The 23,010-nt window shown below is 33.5% G+C and overlaps 3 protein-coding genes across 3 annotated transcripts in view; all 3 read right to left on the reverse strand.

Moving 5' to 3' along the window:
- LOC123541799 (uncharacterized) overlaps positions 1-23,010 on the reverse strand; it is a 326,932-nt gene that overhangs the window by 164,299 nt on the left and 139,623 nt on the right. The window lies entirely within an intron of this gene.
- LOC123542253 (complement C1q-like protein 4) overlaps positions 1-23,010 on the reverse strand; it is a 323,111-nt gene that overhangs the window by 82,138 nt on the left and 217,963 nt on the right. The window lies entirely within an intron of this gene.
- Positions 1,361-10,892, reverse strand: LOC123544260 (uncharacterized). Its single transcript, XM_053531021.1, has 3 exons — positions 9,853-10,892; positions 7,877-7,938; positions 1,361-7,331 (listed from the first exon to the last, which is right to left on the reverse strand). Exons 1-3 carry the CDS (start codon positions 10,832-10,834, stop codon positions 7,194-7,196), a joined length of 1,182 nt encoding a protein of 393 aa, XP_053386996.1. The 5' UTR covers positions 10,835-10,892; the 3' UTR covers positions 1,361-7,193.

The following is a 23,010-nucleotide window of genomic DNA, read 5'->3' on the forward strand; positions in this document are numbered from 1 at the left end:
TGATAACTTTGTTTTTAACAGGTTGCGGAGAGGATCTCCTTGATGCACTTTGTATGTGCGCGTGATCCTTACCATGCTTTATCTCCTTGATAAACCTGATTATTTTAACATATTTTGTTTAGATAACAATAAAGATTAGCGGAAAATTTATCACACCATTGTATTATATACTGGTACGTTACAATAATTAATGAAATGACTGTAACAAATTTTGAACATCTTATCAGCTCCTAGATATAATACGAGTAATCACCTACAAATAGAATAAAGGATTTAAAGGCTTTTTTTTATCAATTCCTGTCAAAAAAATCAATTTCTGTGAATAAAGTAATCGATTACTAATACGAAAAAACCGTAACGGACTAAGTATTTAACGAGTCTTTGGCGTGCATAAATTCGATAGTGTACTGAAGAATGGGCATTTTTTTTTAATCATGACCTTCGGATTTGGAATTTCGCTAATATAAGAAAAGAACCTTCGCGAATTTAAATTTCTGACCCTCCCTCCGCGAATTCATAAATCCGTATGTAATAATAATGATCACGTGACAATAAAATTATTTACAAGTATATATATAAAGGGGTCATGGTCACTTTATATCGATTATTTCAATGCGATATTTGTTTTCCAGTTATTAACTGGAAACCGTTTACCCACAAGCCTGCTCTACTGGTGTTTGTTTTTGCCGATATTATAGCCATTATTGTATCTTAATCCCGATTAACAATAATTATTGCTTTTTTAAACACATGAAATAGATCATAACACATGAATATTTTACACATACACATATAGAATTTCCCCCTAAATGTGGGCAGAGCTAGAACATCGTTATTTGTAAGAATGGTTGACCAGACAATTACTAGTATTTAATGGTTCTGAATACATACTAATACGTAAATCGTTTTAAAATTTCAAGGCATGTTTCTAACATAATAGAGAATAATATATAATGTTGTAGTTGTTTTCCATTGTTGTTGGGTTAAGAGTGAAAACGACATAAATGAAGTCCTAATACGGTTTGTCCTGAATTAACGGTAGAGGAAGACGCAATATGCTCCATCCCGACATTGTTCTAGGCGCAGGTGAGCATCTGCTTAAAGCAACTGTTATTCGGTAACCAGCTGGATAGCTTCTTTACATGATGAATATTACATCCTACGCAAGGCTCGAAACTACGCAGTGATAAGGGACAGCTGCAGGTGAGTAAAAGTCAGTGACTGTAACCACCAAACCAAGGAGTCCCCACCCCATCTCCTATTCCCCCGCAAGACAGTAAATATGTATTTGTTAAATGCCCTTGTTAAAAGCCTTTGTGATTTGTGATATATAAAGATAACAACAACGCTTATTCGCTTACATAGGTTTATGATATAATGTATGTAGCACATGAGGCATATAAAATGATATCAACATATCAAATAAAACATGAAAAAAATCTGCGTGTTTGTGTAACTATATTGATAGCATTTTAACCACTTTGTATATCAAAGTTTATATCTATGGATCAAAGGTATATTTTTTTCAGATCAGTTTAATCAGGCAACTCGACAAATACATTACATATGTTATCCAGAATAGTCTTTGCGAAAATATTACCAATACACATAACACATATAAACAATAATTCATCAAAATGTAACATAACTACATATTCAGAAACAGACACATTTCCAAGGATACATGTATCAAAAGATTCATTCATGCTTCTGTCTCTACAGTAAAAGTTTTTAGATTATTCTTACTTGATATGGCGTTCACAAAATACTCATAATTTGCCAAGAGATAACGCCAAACCTAAGTTTTAATAACATGAAATACAAAGAAGAAAATTGTATTTCAAAAGCAATTCGATTAAAGTATTTGAATATACGATTTAGTTTTTCTAACTAGTCCATGATATCTACCAGCTTCAATTTCAATTATCAAAAATATTTTAGGACATGTAAACTGATTAAATATGTATATCTAAATTAGATTCAAAATATACTGTTAGAATGCACTGATTCTCAAGGTTAACAAGGCTAAAATGTACATTGCCTAAAGAAAAAAAGCTGTTTATTTTTAACTTTTTGGTTTGTTGTCTAAAATGAACATTATATTTTATACATTTATTCTTTAAAGCAAAATTTTAGCATTTATATACTCTAAAATACGTAGTAAAAAGTGATTATATAGTATTAATGATTTATTCTTAAAATAAATGGAAAAGTTTAAATTTTTAGTTAAGAAGCTTATCCTGTATATTTTGATCTATACAATTAAAACTTTGTAAATTAGCCGTTTAATCTGACAGACCTCATTTGAATTTTGGTAAGGGGTCACGTTTAGATGATATTTTTATCAGCCAAAAATAGTCCTATCAATGACCTAGAAATCTTAGCCTTAAAATCTATATTCAACTGGGACCCAAAAAAATAAATAATATTTGTACGAATCAAGGACAAGTCAAACATTCAAAGAACGTTATCACTCATGCGTCATCATTATGGAAATGTTTTCACATGCATTTAAACTGTAATCATATACACAAAAAATGAATGAAACGATATAATGACGTACATATGCCATAAAGAAATAACTTCTGAAGTCAAATAGTTTCTTCAAACGTAAAGATGTACTGAAATGACATTTGTACTTTTTATCATATATTTCAAAAGAATTAACAATTTAAAAATTGAGTAAGGCTACTTTGGATTGGCTGTGGACAAATTTGCTTGAAATGAAAACATAAACTCTCGATTTATCTTGGCGTATGGAAACGTTTACTATGTCACGAAATTTGACAGCTTGTGCATTATCTATTAACCTGCCAAACATACTATTTGTCTAAATATAAAATAATATGCAAAAAGTGTAAATGATGTGAAATCCGCAGAATTATGTGCAAAACTCTCTTCAGTATTAAGCTAACGCACACGGACCATTACATTCCATATGAACATATGACACGTGACATCGCTCTGATACTGAGCCTCAACATGAGATGATTTATAGTAAAAGTAAACATATATCTAATTATCAAAGGAATCCAGTGTTATACTACATTGAAATATTTACAAAAATACTATTACGTAACACTCATTGTCTAGGAAAATCAATTACATATAAAATTGATATCAAATGTTGATGATAAATACATATTGATATAATAAATCCAAATATAAGTATACGAAAACAATATGTATGCACAAATTAGCTCTGTGCTAGTAAAGTTCATAAAATGGTAACTGATTGTTCTACATAACGTACAATAATTTGCAAGAGGGACAGCATCTAGCAAGTTAATGTTCCATATAATAATATATTGTTAGTATCAAAACACGGTTATTCTTTGTTTGAAGCACCCTGTCTACAATAACATATTGCATATGCATGTAAAATGTTATTAGGTAAGAATGAAAATAATATGTACAATGAATACTTTCTTCGAAATTTCTTTTTTTTGTAAAATTCAAAACGATCAAATAACAATTATTCTTACATACACTCCATAAGGAATTTCACTGAAACGACAATACTGACGCCACGTTTTCATGCGCATACCATTTATTGTCATACATGCGAAGAGAAAGAGTGTCATCGCATTTGTTCTCATATTTCATATGAAAGACTTTTCAGAATCCAAAAGGTATACCAGAAAAAGTATTACACGTAATGTACGCTCTCTGAATCATTAGTTTTGTGCACAGATTAAATTTCGAGACGTTTACGCACTCCTAAGTTATACTATGTTACCTCCCTTATTTCAATACTGTTAAAACATGGTAACTCGTTGACGTCAGGTCGGCTTACTAACAGCTGATCAGAGCCTTGATTTCAATGAATTAGGAGTCTATATTTAAAATTAAAATGTATATTAAGCTGGAATCCCGGGATAAAAGTCATTATCGTAAGAATCAAGGTCAAAAATCCAACATTCAAAGGCCGTTATTACCCATGCATCAGTTATGATGAAAATGTATACAATCGCATATAAACTGTGTACATTGTATACATATGCGTATATAATATACAATTGAAATTATGTAATAACTTAGATTCATATGTGTGAATAAATAACATTTAGACATAATATATTTGCTGCGAGCGCTGCAAAACATCTTTTGAACGTCATTGGTACTTTTAATCATCAATCTTAGGGAAGCGATGGTCTAGTGGTGATCCAACCAAGTGCCGCGGCTTTCAAGCCCATTTGGGGTCACGACCGCGTCTACTTATAAAACACCAGCTGTTTCAGGAAGCAGACTCGAGAGTGGTTCAAATAAGCTTAAGGAGTTTACCACAATCGAGCTAAAATAATTAGTATGTTAAACTAATCATCAATTTCCTTTCAAAAGAATTATTCAAAGAATTAGATAAGGCTACTTAGGCATGGCTGATGTAAAAAAAATATTTAAGTCAGGTTTTTCAAGAAGTAGAAAAATAAAATATTGTGTTTGGGCTTCAGATCATATTTTAGTAAGATTTTTTTTTTCAGCCAGATCGATCGTGTTGCCTTACATTGCATATACTGACATTTGAAATAAAATATCGGTTATGCAAGTTTGATTAATCAGAACTCAGGTAACAACGTCATTAATCGGGAAAACATAGAATAACGTCAGTATTTTGGCTTACGGAAACGTAAACCATGTCACGAAAACACGGCACCTGGTGCGTTATTTATATACCCGGCAACTTTACGATTTTCTAAAGATTAAATGATATCATACATTTTAGAATAATGAGAAATCCGCACATTTCCTAAATCTTGTGCAAGCATCTCGTAAATAAGCACACGTACACGGACTTTTACATTCTACTTGACCATATGCCAAGGTCAAAAGAAGAATAAGATAAATAGCAAATGAAATAGATTATTTCTAATTTTTCAAGGAATCCAATATACATATAATATTATTACGTGACACTCATTAGGTATTAAGTGTTAATAAAAACATATATTGATAGAATTAACCTGAATATAATTTTATGAAAACAATATGTTGCTTGCACAAATTAGCTATTTGCTACTAAAGTCATACAACAGAATATGATATCTATATGCATTTTTCTCCAGATTACATTATCTCGTGCACAAGACATCTTAATAAGATGTATTGCGCTCGACATACTATTTCGTGCGCATGACATATTGATACGATCATCAATAAGACATTGTGCAATTATCAATTTAACATATACTCACAGTACAGACTGTAATCTTGTTTCATGAAACCATCATCTGTTTATGTTTTAGTCTATCGTTGATTATCACCAGCCATAAAATGCACAATGAACTGTATTTTGACAAAATATCAAAACACTAAAGCTCATTGATACAGGTTATATACTGGTTGTTTGCAGAGACTCTAGAAACCAATGTTTATACTTTTATCTGCAGTTATCTGTTTTCACGACATCAGTTTTGTGTTGAATTTTCACTATTTCTTCTTATTCCTGGACTTAATCCTTTTTCATGCATGTAGGCTTATTAATTCTGCATCATTTTGCTGAGTAATTTAGCATAAATCCTTCGTTTGATGATGTTGTAGCCTTTAAACTTTTTAAGCATCAATTTCACATGTATTAAATGTCAACAGGAAGCTGAGCTGTACTGATGCATTATGGGTTTGTTAACTTGTTGTCAAGACAATCAAAGTACTTGTAACATTATGTAAATTGTATCATCTGCAAAAAGCCTTTGTAAACCATTCTAAGGTACTGGAATTTCATATTTTAATTGTTTTATAGAGAAAATCAAATCACATTTTCTCAGTTCTTCTCTAGTTAAATATTTTTAAGTAAGTTCTAAGTAGTTTTACCATTTATGGTTGATACATGTAGCTATGGTTGGCACCAACCATTTTTGTCTGCAACCGCCAACCAAAGTGGTGGATTTAACTGTTTTTAACCATTTCAACCAATTTTTGGTGGGTTGTGGTTGAGCCTTTGGTATAAAAGGGTCCAAATTTTGACGATTGGGGTCACTTGAGTTCGGAATAGTAAGCAGATAGGCCACATTTTGCTTATAGTGTCTTAAGAGAATTATCTTTGATTATTATAACAGTATAAAAATTAAGTAACATTATTGTAAGCAATTTTTATTGGCTATATGGAGTAATTTTACATACCAGCAAATTTGAATCATTTATGGGAACATTATACATATATCTTAGCATAACTTTTTGGCTATATTAGTACAATTCTCAATGTCATGTTACTGAGTGCACATGCACTCATCTTTGAAGAAGTATGGAAAGCCTTAATTATAATGCATAATTACATTGCTATTTTATAAATTTTAACTATTGAATTTAATACACCTTATGGTCGTTTCAGTCTAATATGTATGTGAATAATATAACATTTTATGATGTCATTCTGAGGAATATTGCAAGTACATACATGAATAAACTTAATTAACTGTTTATGCGGTGTTATTAGTTATTTGCCTGATAAGTTAGAACTTTAATTAGTTGACCGACCAAACCTTTCACACGCCAACTTATTAACAGCTGAAGGCCACATCCAGCTATAAACTACTACGCTACCAAAGAAGCCATCAAGTAATAGCAAACACCACCAGCTAGCTCGTAACAATATTTTATCGGACGCACGACTTTTTATCTCGTGTGCACGCCGACATATTATCTTGTGTGCATGACATTTTATCTCGCAGCGCTCGACAGCTTATCTCGATGTCGTGTGAAAGATAATATGTCGTGCCCACGAGATAAGGCGTCGTGAGCACGATATAATATGTCGAGCGCTCGAGATAAGATGCCGTGTTTACGATATAAGACGACGAGCGCTCGAAATAAGATGTATTGCGCACGAGATAAGATGTGCGCGAAAGATAATATAATCTAAAAAAAATAAGTGCATGTTATAAACATACCACAGTAGATGGGGAAAAATATTGTTTAAATTGAAAAAAAAAAACATTCAGAACCAGTTCATCAATACTGTCTGCTAATATATAGATATTTAGAGGTTCCATTATTTTGTACAAAAATATATAATTATATATGTAGCGTTATAGTAAACCATAGTCAGTTTTACAAATCTAATACCGCGCATCGTTTTACATCACACATCAAGTTAATGTTCTTTACTTACATATGTTAACTTTTATTTCAAAGACTAAATGTTGTCTGAAAGTGTTCCCATGAATTTATATACATGTTTAATACAGAGTTAAATTTTCTTAGATAAGACTAACACTCGTCGGTCCCAGTCCTACTGTGTAACCACATACAGTTCTTCCTGTATCATCCCACTTCACGTCGACAGTTCCATTTGGACGTACAGCTGTTACAGTACCTTTCTGCCAGTCATGATAGAACTAAATTGAAAAGTACTCTAGGTTAAACCCGGGCTGATAATAGCATCCCTAAATGTCAAGGTATTGATGTAATTATTCTGTTATGCATATTGGTTTCAAATTTGCACTAAATTCTACTGAATGAACAGTCTCATGACACGATAAAAAGGTCACACATGTCACTAATTGTCGCGACATAAGTAATAATAACAACTGTTACTCCATAACATATCAAAAAAACTTTGATGCAATTCTTACACAACTATGACAATACATTAATTGTTAAGTTGTAAAATATAATAAATTGATTAAATTATTTAACGTTTGTTATAGATTAGTCGATATTTAGTCAGCAACTTTGAAGTTTGATGCAACTCTTATGCAACTATTAAAATAATGAAGTATTAAGTTATAAAATAGGTTTATGACATTGTTTAATATTTCTTATTGATGTTTTAATATTCAGTTCATTACGTAACTTGAAAAAGCTCAACTTCGCTTAATATATCATCGTCCTTTGATTATTGTTACACTCATTCAATACAAAATGAAAACTAGATAATTACCCAGTCAAGATCAGTTTCTGCTTGAACACGAGCACCGACATAAACATATGGCCGTCTCACACCTAAAATATAAGAAACTTCGTACGCTAAAAGGAACTTTGTGCATACATAAAGTTCCGAACAAATGTTTTAAATGCATTCTACAAAAACAAAAATGCAAAGGAAATTCATAATCCGGCTTTTTTTCAATGAAAAGACACCTTGTCTTTGTGATTATTCTTTACTTTTGTGTACATCTATTCTTATCTAACCTGCTACAAGTTTTTTGCATTTCTATTGGTCAGGAGACGTAAAATGCAGACATAATATATTCCAAAGCCTGCTAGTAATTTTCCAACAAAAATTTTAACTAAAATAAATTGACTGCCGCATGAATCACGTCAAATTAATATCTTTCTTAGTTTAGACTGCTGAATTTTGGTGTAAAAAGCTGAAATAGTAGATTGGAGATAAGGCCGTTGAAATCGTGCTTGAAATTAAATCATCGTGAAGTGAGGGTATTATCATATTTGTAATTACTGAATTATTGTAGGATCATTTAAGGTATTAGTTCACTAATAGTAATGTTTACAAAATGGCCTTTGCTTGGTATATTCTGAAAGGTAACTGTAACTATGTTTTGCACTATTTTGCAAATTTTAAACAACTTTTACCGTGCCGTTTTTTATAAATTTTGAATAACTTATGGTATCTCCTCAAGCTCAAGTAGAGACAAATTTCAAAGTGATAGCCACTATCTAAAACGTTTGCAGAGAACTCATTTTACCATTAATTTCAATAGAAGAATCACCCAACTATAGGTAAACAATTATAAAACACAAAATAAAAATGTCAATATCATATTTTCTTTGGTGCCTCAAGTAAACGGATTTAATGAGACAGAATTCATACTTCAACATTAGAAAAAAGGTCCAATGATGTGTTTCTGTTTTGAATTTTGCTTATTCCATTTAAAAATAACCTTAGGGAAGATGTAAAACCTACCTAAATTTCTTCCACAATATATAATCTAAGAGTGAAAGCAAAATAGAGAACTTTCACCGCGTGTAATTCAATATTTTTAAAGATGTGTAACTCTACCCCTTCTGTGTAAGTAGTACATACACTTTGAACACCAAGAAATCGCTTATAAAATTCAGCTTTTTCCATTTTTGTACACAAAATCAATAATAAGTCTTGAAAGAAGTAAAAACTTACTAGTAAAAAAGGAAAATAAGGAAAAAAATCTGGTCCCAGTAGGACTTGAACCTACGCATCCATAAGAATTGCAGTAAAAGTAGGTTTATTTTGGGAACTGAATACCCTTCAAAAAGGAGGTTCTCTATTAGTGATCTAATACCTTAATCTGGATGCAATATAAAGGATTTAACAGAAAACGGGACAAGACATTATTTCTGACCTCATGAAATCTGATATTATTCGACAAGACGGAATAATTTTATGTTTTCGATCAAAACTAGCTCATAACTTACCAATCAGCTTTTTATTTGTTTTGTTATATATGTCAGTAAAGAGCTATACATAGCCGGATCCCCTACATAAGTTTTCACCATAAAGCAGTGAGTGGTTCTAATGCTCTTTCTACGTACACCGTTCACCGCTGTGAGCGAAATGCATTTTAGGAACGAAATTATTCCAATTAAATCTTTGTCTTGACTGTTTGTACATTTCTTATCTTGTGTTTTCTTTTGTCACAACACGAAACTTCACAGAAGCTGTTAGAGGTCTTATTCATGATTAATGTTGATGAAATGATGAAAATAAGAGCTTACTTTGGAGACTAAATTTGCAAGGTGCAAAACATAATCTCCCGACAATGGCATAATTGATTACATATATTTGATATTGATAACATACATCCTCGTAATATAAAAATAAACTAAATATGACATGACATATGTGTCTGTTTTCTATAACATGTAGAGTACAGAACTGAAAATAAACACCAATTAAATTAAAAGGTATTGTTATATTACCAGTTTGTCTATGTGTTTTCTGTTGCATTGTCTTCTTTTGCTTCCTTGGTTCCACAAATGTTAATGTAGCAACGTTCATTTCCAGTTGTGTGATTTCATTATACCTAGTATTCTCATTTATTTTTGAAATATTCAGTTTGCCAAGATTTTCTCTAGATTCGATCATACTGGACAGTTTTTGATTAGGAACAAATTCATAACCCTTGATTTCGCATATTGATTTTATAGATTTTGAAAGCTCATGTTCAATTTCCAGAACACCTGCTTTGCTACGTACTGTTTGTATAAACAGTGCATTTTCTGTATGGACAGTTGGGTCAAGTGTCTGCTTCAAATCTTCAATTTTTGACAAATTTAATGAACAATTATTGCCTAGATTCTGAAGGAGTTTGTCGTTGTCGGACAAAATTTGTTTCATTTCAGATATGATTGTTGCTTCTGCCTTATCTAGATAGATATTGATATCTGTTCTAAACTTTCTTATCTCGGTTAGTACTTCTTCGTGCACTCCTTTAAACTCTTTTCGATTTTTTTTAATATTTTCATTGTTTGCTTGGCTTTCACGCTCCAGTTGTTCAATTTTTCTCTCCAAGTCGATAAAATCTTGGATTTCCTGAAAGTTCTTCGATAAGTCCTTTATGTATTCGGGTTTACATGTACTATGATCCGATAAAATGCAGTCACCACACCCAACACTTTCATGTTTACGACAGTAGAATTTAATTGCCTTATTATTGTGCTGTTTACATTTTTCTACTTCTTCTGAAATGTTCCTTGCAGCAATACATGGGTCATTCATATCAATCAATTCATAATTTCTATTCCTTTTACCCATGAGATGATGCCGGAAGCAGGCGTTGCACATATATTCCTCAAATTGACAGTGTTCAGAAAAGTTTATGTCATGACTCGCTTCATCTAGTGTACAGGAGACTTCCATTTCTAACATTCCTCGTCGGTTATATTTAAGATTTGATAACATTCATATGAATAGGCTCAAATATATACTTCTTGTATTAATACCTAACATATAATATTTCGGTCAAGTATACCAAGGTCTGTGAAGATAACGGTCATCATGTGTTATTGCGCTCAGATAATACGTGTACACACTTGATAAGATTGTTTTATTAGCTTTCAAACGGTCACGTTAAAATCTTTTTACGTTATACTCGAGTATTAATCGAAAACATCACTTTTGAATGCCATCACAGATCATGCTTGCGTAAAAAGGGTCATTATCTATTTGACGAAATAAAAAAAACGCAAACAATTTAGAATGCTTGAATGACAGAAAAGTATTCTCTGTTGTTCCGACCAGGAATAAAATACTATGAACTTTAAATATGTATTATTTGACCTAAGACCTAAGGTATTAGACCCGTAATATAGTGCCTTCTTTTTGAAGAGTATTCAGTTCCTGCCATAAACCTACTTTGACTGCAATGTTCTTGGGGGTAAGCTCCACTGGGACCATGTTTTTCTTATTTTTCTTTTTTTCTAGGAAGATTTCACTGTTTCTAAGACTGTCTATTGATTTATTTAACCAAAGTTGACAAAAAATCATTTGGCATACATTATAAGTTGCGCATCTGCGACAATGTTGAAAAGATGAGCTAGACTGATCGAAATGCATCCGTATTCCATCATCGTCGTCGGCCGAGATGATAAACCGGGACAGTTGGGATCAAAATGAGGGCAGTAGGTAAACTGTAGAAAACGTAATAGCATGCATCTCCATTCCTTTGTTGTTATAACGCTCGAGGGGACATATTTTGGGATACAACAGGTGTTCATCCTTGACAAATGTTCTCCACATCAAGACTACGTGCAGAGCGCCTGTATCAGGTGCTTTAGGATCAATGTCACAATTAGGTCTCAAGGCCATGTGACTTTGTTTCGTGTCCGCTCTGTAACTCTTGATCTATTTGAGGTATTGCACAATGTCCACCACGTCGAGACTACGTGCAGAGCGCATGTTTTGGATGACTAGCTAAAAGGTCAATGTCACACTTAGGGGTCAAATGTGATATATCTTTGATTCGAGTGCGATGTGTAACTCTTGAACTGCTTGAAGGATTTTAAAGAAACATGGCACAAATGGTCACAACATTATGACGACGTGCACAGCGCATGGTTCGCTTTAAAACTTTTGGCGATTTGTGTAGCATAACTTCTCTCTAATGGACTGAAAAACGGACCAAGAGCTGTTCATAACACAGCGCGCTCGACTTTTCTTAGTGCTTTACTCTTAATTAGAGCTTTGCAAGTAAAAATATCCAAGTTAAAACGGTACATAACTCTGTCGAAATTCAGACCAGAGTAATCTGGATTGTTTCTCCGCATGTGGACTTTGATAGTAAATAAGCATTCTAAATTTCAAGTGAAAAGTATTGATAGTAGTAGAGATATTTGACTTTCTCAAACAGTTTAATACAAAATCTTAGCAAAAAGGTGGTATTATTCTGTCAAAACGATATGGGGATTATTTTTCCTGGTGTAGATTTCAAAAGTAAATAACTATTTTAAGTTTTAAGTCGATAGCTTTGATAGTAACAGAGATATTTGTTTTTATCAAATATTTAAAACACACATTCTAAGCTAAAAAGTGGCATCAAAATTCAAATAAGTGTTATGGGGAGTGTTTCTTCTGGTGGAGACTTTGAGGGTAAATAAGTATTTTAAGTTTCAAGTCAACAGCTGCTTTGATAGTAACAGAGATATTTGAGCGTATCAAAACTTTAAATTTTAATTTAAAAAGGGACATAATTTTGTCAAAATTCAAATCAAAGTTATGGGGATTTTTTCCTGGTGCATACTTCAATAATAAATAACTATTTTAAGTTTCAAGTCAATAGCTTTGATAGTAACATATACATTTGACTTTATCAAAAACCTAACAAACGGCGATGCCGACGCAGACGCCAACCGGAGTGAGTGCAATAGCTCTACTTTTTCTTCGAAAAGTCGAGCTTAAAACAGGCACATCCGAATTTATATCACCATAGTAATGATATAATAACCCAAACCCTATTGACGTTATAAGCTCTTTCCTATCTCGCATTATGCGGTATAATATAATCAAATTATGTTGAGACGGTCCTTTTGAAAAATCTGTCGTCTTAGGTGTCCACAGTGCACGTAGACTTTATTCGCAAATGTCCATTTATCTTTTATATCTAACCAAAAACCTACAAATACTACGTTTTCACCTGGGACTATTCTAGCATTGATTGCAAACTAAAATTTTGGGTCCTAAATTCGGGACAAAAACGTGCGTTACTCTTTCATTCATTATCATAAATACAATGCTAATAAAATTTTATATATGCAGTCAGCTATTTAGCATTTTCGAAGTCATGACATCCAGCAGTTAGTTACAAAATTGTAGATGCTAAATCGCTTGAAGAGAAGTCACCGGTTCTAATAAAAACCTTATGTTAATATGCATAGAAATAATTTCAGTTGATTTAAAAACATGGCGGGTATCATTTGTACGATGGTATGTTTAGAACATGCATTTACTTTTTTAAGATTAAATTATCTCGTGCGCATTACTTCTTACTTCGAGCGCTCGATATCTTATTTCTTGAGCTCGACATCTTATCTCGCGCACACACCATCTTATCTTGTGGGCATGACATCTTTTCTCGGCGATCGCCATCTTATTTCGTGGGCACAGCATCTTATCTCAAGCTTTCGGTATCTTATTTCGAGCGTTCAATATAGTATCTCTGGCGCACAACATCTTATCCCCAAAATACATAGGGGTAATCTATTCTGCATGACCAATCATCCTCTGAAGTTTCAGCATTCTGGTTCAAGTGGTTTTCAAGTTAATGACCGGAAATCGTTTTCTATGTTCAGGCATCTGTGACCTTGACCTTTGATCAAGTGAATCCAAAATCAACAGGGGTCATTTACCCTGCATGTCAAATCATCCTATGAAGTTTCAACATTCTTGGTCAAGTGGTTCTTAAGTTACTGACCGGAAATTATTTTCCATGTTCTTGCCCCTGTGACAGTGATCCTTAAAACAGTACCACAGAATCAATAGGTGTCATCTACTCTGCATGACCAATCATCCTATTAAGCTTCAACATTCTTGGTCAAGTGATTCTCAAGTTATTGACCAGAAATAGTTTTCCATGTTCAGGCTCCTGTGACACAGACTTTTGGAAAAGTGACCCCAAAATCAATAGGGGTCATCCTGTTTTCGTGACCAATCATTCTGAGAAACTGATCTGAGTCAAGTGGTTCCTAAGTTCCAGACCGGAAATGGTTTTCCTTGTTAAAGCCCCTGTGACACTGAACTTCAACGCAGTGACTCCGACATCGATAGGGTCATTTACTCTGCATGACTGATCATCGTTTTAAGTTTCAACATTCTGTGTCAAGTGGTTCTAAAGTTATTAATTGGAAATTTTGTTCCACATTCAGGCACCCGTGAGCTTGACCTTTGACAGCTTGACCCCTTAAAGCAATAGGGGTCGTCTACTCTAACAGCACTGCCATCCTATGAAGCTTAAAGATTCTAGGTCAAATGGTTTTCCAGTTATTGATCAGAAATGAAGTGTGACGTACGGGCGTACAGGGCAAATAGTATGTCTACTCCAGTTGGGAGAGTCATAGTAAATATGCACGACGTGATTTACTCACATCCATAATTATCATCGAAATATTCAAAGTTTAAATTAAAAAACTAGCAAAAAGGCACAGATCTGACGTTTATAATAAAATGCAGTCATTGACCTTTGACATTATGCTATGATCCTATTATGACACTTAAAAGGAGAGTGTCCACCCGGTGAAACTCTTAAAATATTCATAAAATAGACATTGAACACGGCTGTCAAACATTAAGAAATCAAAGTCGATTTTTAGACCTATTCTTCAAATATGTAGGCACACTAATTTGGCGCTGTCGTTTGTGTGCATTACATGGCTCTACTGTGAAAACACATTTCACTTATTTTGTTTTGCTTGTATCAGTTGTGTTTCATACACTCAACGTACTATCTATATATACTAATATATATCTATATGTACTGTATATATGTTATATTAGAATGTGTCAAATTTGAAGATTTGTGATTCATAGTAAACTATAAAATACGAATGTCATGCAAAAAGTTCTGTCATTGGGGTCGGATTTATTAAGTGCCATGTTTTATTAAAATAATTTGTATTACAAATCTTCAAAGTATTTCCCATTTAAACATGTTGGTATCCTTTTTACCCAATTGCGAAAAGCAGATAAATAGTCTTCTTTGGTGCATGTATCTGTTTGAGACACTGATATATGGCGCTGCCAAGAGAACATATTGCTTTTCCAAAAGCATTTCCTTAAGCCATGGAGATACGAAAAGTCAATGGAACCCAGGTAATATGAATAAGGCAGATGTTTTACAACTTCCAACTTTTGTTATTGTCTTATGATTGTTACAGAATCGCCCAGTGCAGTGAGTGTATGACCAGATGGACAAGGCACTTGAACGGCTTTGCTTACAGCATCTTTTTCAAACTTATGGTTGTCTTGGCAATAGTGGCGTTTTATCTTTTCTCTTCCATAGCTTATTATCAGACCTTCTCTATGGCTCATCTGTAAGCAATATAGAAATATCCTGATTATCACAGTTTGTTTATGACTTCAAAGGTTCACGAGCACATTCAAGGAGTTGTATCTTTTGCTCCCCGGTGAGCAAATGAGGTACCAACCTAGCGCAAATATTTCTCAGGTCTAAACGTAGTTTAGAAATGTTTGCACACAGCCTTCTGAAATGCCAGTACATCTGGCTGTATTTTCCAACGACAGTCGAGCATCCTGTTTCGACAGAAGGTTTTCCAGGAGCAATGTTTACCTTGGTAACAGAGGTTATAGGCCTAGCAGAACGGGTATCATTAGCCTTAAAAGCTTTAAGCCACCGAAAAACTGTAAGCATTGAAATTGGCCTGATGTCCATATGAATCACACAATGCAGTGTTATATCTGCTTTGAGTCTATATCAAGCATAATGCGGCATTTATTATAGCTACGAATGTCAGTCTTTTCGTTCATTTTTTCAATGGTCAGTGTATATAGCTGCATGTATTTCAATTTGAAAAACTCAATCATTTGAAAAAACAAGATACCAAGTATTTGTCTTGAAAGATTGCACTGTCATTTTCTATTGTTTAGACTATCAGCTCATAGTAAGTTCATACATGTTATTAAATGTTGCTAAACTTGATTATTTCCATTTCTGAATATTTTGTTGCAGGAGTATATTTTCTAATGTCCGTTTTACAGTTTTCAGATTTCGCTTCAGTGATGACTGTTTCGAAAATGACCAAATGCAAACCATACAGGGGAGTCTTTTACGTAGCTAATTGAATCATTAGAAGTTATGATATGTCACATAATGTCCTCGATATGCTCAATATAGCTTGCTTTGTTCATCTGTTCCGATCATAGTAATTACAAATACTATATTTATTTTAATGTATACAGACTCTAAATAGGTAAACATGCAAAAAAGTGGCAGTCGCATGATGGCTGATTCAAATTGTCCTCAGAATTTATTTTGCTCTCTAAAAATACTCCTTATTTTCTTTGCAATATTTTGCTGAAATCACGTGACAGGTCTATGTTTGACATTTAGGTAGCATTTCTTTTCTTAGTGAATGATAACGTGAAAGCATAAGTCATGGCAATTTTGATCATACACCACCACCACAATTTGGCATCTCATTTTTGATTTTGCAGTTTGTGTGTTTGACTTAATACATTTTCATGCATCAAATATGATCCCTACTTTTCTTTTGATTTTTATTCAGCACTTAATCTTCAAGTAAAAAGAAAACAGGTGTTACAAACATTTTAAAATGGCTTCTGGTGTGTGCTGCATCCGTTCAATATCAATTTTATATAAATACAGAAGAACAGCTTTCAATTCGTTGTAACTTATTATGCTAAAATGTCTTGCCACCATGTTTCTATTACTTCTCTCTAAGACAGGTACACTGAATCTCTAGATTGAATCAAAATTTACTAAAAGATACAACGCCTTGAATGTGCCCGTGGATATTTTTGATTTTCGGAACATGTTACAGATTGATGACTTTACCATTGTAGAATTTGTTAGAATGAAATGAAACTTTATGCACAATAAAAATTCAATTATCAAACTCCCTACAACACATTTTCCAGGAATCTGTGTGTTTTTGCGGTGTAAGTTTGTTTGATTCGTTTATGTTACGAGTTTATTTGGAACAAGCTGTAACATCACACACCTCAATGTAGGATGCATAAATTTTAACAAGAAAGTCAGTTGTGAACACACACACAGATTTATTTACAAAAGAAATTATACGATCGACTGTGACTCAATGCAGACTTGGAGCGCCGGTATAAATTACAGACTCTGGTATATACCGGATTCAATCAATCTGAACTAAAGGTACTTTAAATGTATATATTTTGTAACCATTGTGATACTAACCCTAACCTTTAGTCAGTATATGATGCATATTATACACTAAATGCGTGCAATAATTTGCGTATTTTTGCAGTGAGCTCTAATTGATAATCACTTCCGGGCGTGCGCAGAAGACCGCTTTAACTCTGCAATGGACTACACCGTATACAATCTAGGTAAATATAGATACATCACCCTCTTAAATGATTTATTCTAAGCCTGTCCAAGTTCTGTGTCACATTAATCTTACCACTGAAATCTCTTCTAAATCTTGGTTATTTTTTTTATAAATGAATAACTGGTACCGAAGCAAACAAAATAATTAACGTCACATCTAGTAGGCATCTGACTGTGATTTACTTTGTTGAAGTTATTAATAACAGAAATTTGCTGACTAGGTAAAAAAGTAATGGTCATTTTTAAGAAATTAATGAAAAGTTCATAGAAAGTAATAATAAAATAATTTATATCAAATCAATTTCAGTCGAGAAATTCGCACAATCTGAAGTAAACAGAGTAATTTAGACAAAACGTAATGCATAAAACATCCCGCCATTACGAAACTCTCTAGAGTTGTAAATATCTACAATGATCTAGACTTGTGAAGATAAACAATTTGATTAAGTTTTTAAAGAATAATTTCAATTCCCTACCTAAAACAATAACAGATATATAAATACAATAGTTCATTAACTGAAAAGTGACCCAAGAGCTACCATTGTGTCACATTACTTCCCTACCAAATCGAGAATATTCGTAAACAGTTCTTAATAGATGATACTTAACATTAGATTGCACTTAATGATACTTTTGATAAATATATTTCCAAATATCAAACGTTGAACATCAAACTTTTATCTCAGAATATTAATCGATGGATTGACGATTGTAGAAACTAAATATTGATAACTTGAAGTCTATACTTTCTTTTGCACCATTACTTAACTAAACTCCCTATTCAACATTCTCAACATTATTAACCACCTTACTCAAAATGTTTATTCACTTTATTTCTTATACATTTCTTCAAACACATTTAAAGCACTGATATGACCAAATGGTAAGGTTGTGTTTCTTTTATAATTACATTTTGAATCAAGTTTCTTTTGATGTCTTTTCAAGTAAGTGTTGTGACTGGGCTCTTTAGTTTTCCTAAAATTATAAATGTCAAACTCAGGCACAACACACAGAAGTGAGAAGCACAGTCTTATGTAAAAAACTTCTAAAGATGAAAATACACGTCTATAAAGATAACACCTCTATAAAATAAAAACATCTAAAATAAAGTAACACGTCCTATATGCTAAAATACAAGTATATCATAGGAATCACACTAACAAGATGAAAACACGTCAATGTAAAGACACATTACACACGACAATTACATTTATAACCTCCTTTAAAACAATGAACATAATCAAGAATATTCTAAGGTAAAAATCAAATAACACAAGACAGAACCTTTCGGATACATGTAACATTCGTACATCCTGGATGAGTTTTCCGACCTACATACTATATTAGTGTGTTACACTGTTACAATAGTTATTGCACTCACATGAATTAAATTAAACGTGGTATTGAATCATGGGCGTATCAATCATGGGCGTATCAACTTGTAGCAATAAGTATGGCGGAATATCCGTAACAAATTCATTTTCACGACGAATAAAGACTGACCATATATATTTTATTTGATGAGCATTTATAATAAGTAACCGGCGACTTGATAAATTCAATAACTATTTTTTCAAATACCCTGATAGTTCTTGCGCAATTAATAATATAATGACAATTGTTGCCTTATGTGTGCAGTCAACATGATCATTTATCGACTCGACATAGATAATGATATAATGCTGAGACAGGTGTCCTTGGTCGACATCACTTTTCCCAAGCTGAAAAATCTTCATATTGTCGTGATATAATTTGAAGTTTGAAAACGTGATTGAAAAATAAACCACGTACTTTGCGGGTTCTGGACAGAATTAATGCACATAAACTCTCCGCTTCACGTGTTCTCTTATATGTGCCAAATCATTTATTACGGTATAAATCACGACGTAAAGTGATACACTAAAGAACTATCAGAGAGGTTTTAATTATTTTCCTAAGATAATGAATTAAATAAAACATATATCCAGTGACACGTCTATATGATAAAAATACAGCATAAGAAAAAGACAAAATTTTGAAAGTCGAAAAAAATCCATTACTGTTGCCAATGACATACATACAAAAACGAATGTTTAAGACACCTTATTTGTTGAAATGTTGTTAAGATTGCATTTGGTGTAGAACAAAATTGCATAGTCAAAGTCAAAGTTAACGTTACGATTTGTATGAAACAGACAGCATTAGAATTGAAGAAAATACCGTTTACATTGTTATTATGTGGTACCTTGTGGTTCTGTTTCAAATAAAAGTATTGTCCCCTCTTGTAACCCTGAAGCATGCGCATACACAAGCACACATACACACACGCAAGCACACATACACGCACGCACGCACTTATTGCCTGCCATGATGTTTTGACTTCAATGCGCAAGCACACTTTACGTGTGTATGACAGGATAAAGAATTTATCTTTTTTGTCACGTAAAGTCACTCGTGTCTGAACTCTAGGCATTTTTGTTGAAACAGTAGAATAAATAAAATGCTACCATAGAAAAAACCCTGCTCTTTTGTATATGGACGGTTCAACAGTCCCATGTGAAACATATGATAAAGCCCGAGACGCGTGAAAATGTTTGGAATGTAAATCGGGTTAAGTAGGCGCTCTGCGTACAGAGTTTTATTATGCGTCTTGAAATCAGGATTCTAAAATAAAATAGATATAAATTAAAAAGGTTATTTAACATTGTACTGTACAATACTAGATATATTTGGACTCGTATCCAACAGTTATTCAGTATATTGCTATTTTCTTTGAAACTGCTCAGCAAGAATCATTCCCTTTAATACTTTGTAATTAAAACTTCTAAACTTCGTTTGTAAGAATTAGTTTGAATGGTGAAAGAGATACGTTTTGAAATTCGATTAACGCCATGGCTGCTGCCATTGATGTAGGGTTAATAACGATTGTCTAAGCAATTTTCTATTGAAATGTAATTAATTGGAATCAGAACAAAATAGTCAAAATCGAAGTTCACGTTTCAATTTTTATGGAATAGGCAGCAGTTATATTGAAGTAAAAAAAACGTTAACATTGTTACTATACGGCATCCTGTATAGAAAGAGTTTCCCAAAATTTTTGTCCCCTCTTTTACATCGAAACACGCATGCGCGCACGCAGGACATCAATTAAATTCACATAAGCTAGGTAGTTTGCATGTGCACCAACCGTCATCCCATTTCCATTTTCCGTTCAAGTTGACTAAGTCGACACAGTCTTGGTTACCAGAGCTATTTGGCTGGCCTGGTTCCCAATAGGTAAATGCAGAAAAGGTAGCACCATCTATCCAGACAAATGTACCTTCCACCGAAGTATCTGATGCCCCGATCCATACACGCTTATCTTCAATTTCAACTGAAAGGCAATTAAATTATAATTTTAATGTATTGAAATTGCACGGACATAATACCTTATTATTTCAGATATCACTTTCAGTTATACATTATAGCAAAATCCATCACTGAGGACAAACCGACATCCATACAAGCAAACTAACAGACGCACAAGCACAAATGAAACTGACATATATATTATAAAAATTGCCTCCTCTTTATACATCTGGTTAAAAATGATTCTACTTTTGAAGTTATTGAAGATTCGCGCTTCGTAATCATTAATTCAAGCCATTCTAAACGGGTCAATGTTACGCTAAGATTTTTGTTTAAATGCCTGTTTTACCTTGCTTTCTGCCTGAGCAATTTTCAAATGCAGAAGCAAGCTGATTTTGCAATTTATATATAAACCCAAAGGGACAGTTTTTTTTAAAAAATAATTTGTTTTCCTATCCGCGATTGTATACCACCAGATAACCACACCCTATTTTGAAATTAGAATAATTTCATAAATTTGTTCTCAACATTGTCGTCTGCATGTATTGTCGTCTATCCTATTTGGGTATACTTTTTCGCTAGCTTCACATTAATAGTATTGTACTAATTTATTGCGACATTTTGCTAAATCTGAAATGTAAAATGCCACATGGGCGTCATAGACGGGAACCTGTCCTTCCAAGGGTGCTCAGGAATAGTGTTGCCGCGGACCAGGAACGCTAAAACTCGCAGAGGTTCAGAAGCCGAGCGCGTCGCAATTACAGGAAGCGCTTGTTTGAAACGCTAGAGCACACGGGGATGGACGGAACGAAGGTCGCGGCTAGAAGCCTACCCACGAGACCTTAGAGGAGGACACCCTTGATTACAGAGTTAGACAGTAAAACTTCGGTAGGTCTAATTTTGGTAATTTAATTGACTTTGAACAAAAGAACAAGCTTTTCAAATAGTTCCCATTAATAGAGCTATTGCTAGTACTGGTTCACAAAAAATCATGGTCGCTTTGCGGCGTATGGTGTGAATTCAAACTTAAATTTTACTGAAACTTTAGGTACCGTTAACACGATGCCTACTACATATGGTCGACGAACAAAAAATGCTTAAGTTTATGTATAAATTTAGCTTTACTTTTAAAAGGAGTAGTAGAGCTATCCGCATTTTGCAAGGGTTCAGTGTTTAATCTTTATAGTGATGCTCACATTGAGTCGGCAAAATATGAATGCTGAGAACAGATTCAGTGTATAAAGAATTGAACCAATGCTTTTAATATTTATGTTTCGGTTTAACTCTTGAACTATTTAGACAGAATTTATGATCTGCTACACTACATGTATAACATACGCAACATGACGTCAGGGTGGTTTGGCTTAGAAATCATATGACAAGTAGTTCCGTGTAGGTCAGGCCATTTCACCCCTACTTCATAGTTCAAAATAAACAATGATCTATGATGGCGTTGTATTCAGGTTAATCCAGCACTTAGAAATCAGTATTAACCAGAAAGGTCCACCTGCAATGATTTCAACATCGAGAGATGCACGCGGCCCAGTTGTAGGTTTTCTCAAGCATGTTCTAAGTGTTCGTTCCCTCACCCGGAAATTATTGTATCGAGAAAAATTAATCTAGAGGTCAAGGCCACCTTCATTTTCCGACCAGGGTTTGGAGGTCGTGGGCGAGGTGAGGCCAGTTTTAACAATGAAACCCCTAGCATTTCATCTTGAGCTGAATTTACGGATTTAGCAAAATCTCCAGTTAACATTGTAGTGCTAAAACACTGTCTAAAATCTTATGATGAAAACGAGGCAGAATTGTACGTTTGTTTTTGTTTGGGGTTTCCCGTTCAATACACAGGACCACGTGTACCTGAGATTCTAAAAAATGCGATTTACTGATTGAAATTCTGAGTTGATACGTCGGCAAATAAATAAGGATGTCGAAACAGGCTGAATCGCTGGACCTTCAAAGAGCACCCACTACAAAATCTAACTGTTTCACCATTAGTTTTAGTCTAAAAAAAGACTACTTGTGAATTTAGAATGATACACTATTGATCATACCCATCCGAATAGTCGGTCAAAGATTTTATTTATCCAGCTATTTGTACGGTTCAGCGCATGGGCTTTGCTCGGTCGAAATCGACATTTAAAAAGATCAATCATTGGTTGTTCATTGTATTTTGCTGCCGAGCGATCGTTGTAGG

This window comes from Mercenaria mercenaria, chromosome 19 (assembly GCF_021730395.1).
Source record: "Mercenaria mercenaria strain notata chromosome 19, MADL_Memer_1, whole genome shotgun sequence".
Lineage (NCBI taxonomy): Eukaryota > Metazoa > Mollusca > Bivalvia > Venerida > Veneridae > Mercenaria > Mercenaria mercenaria.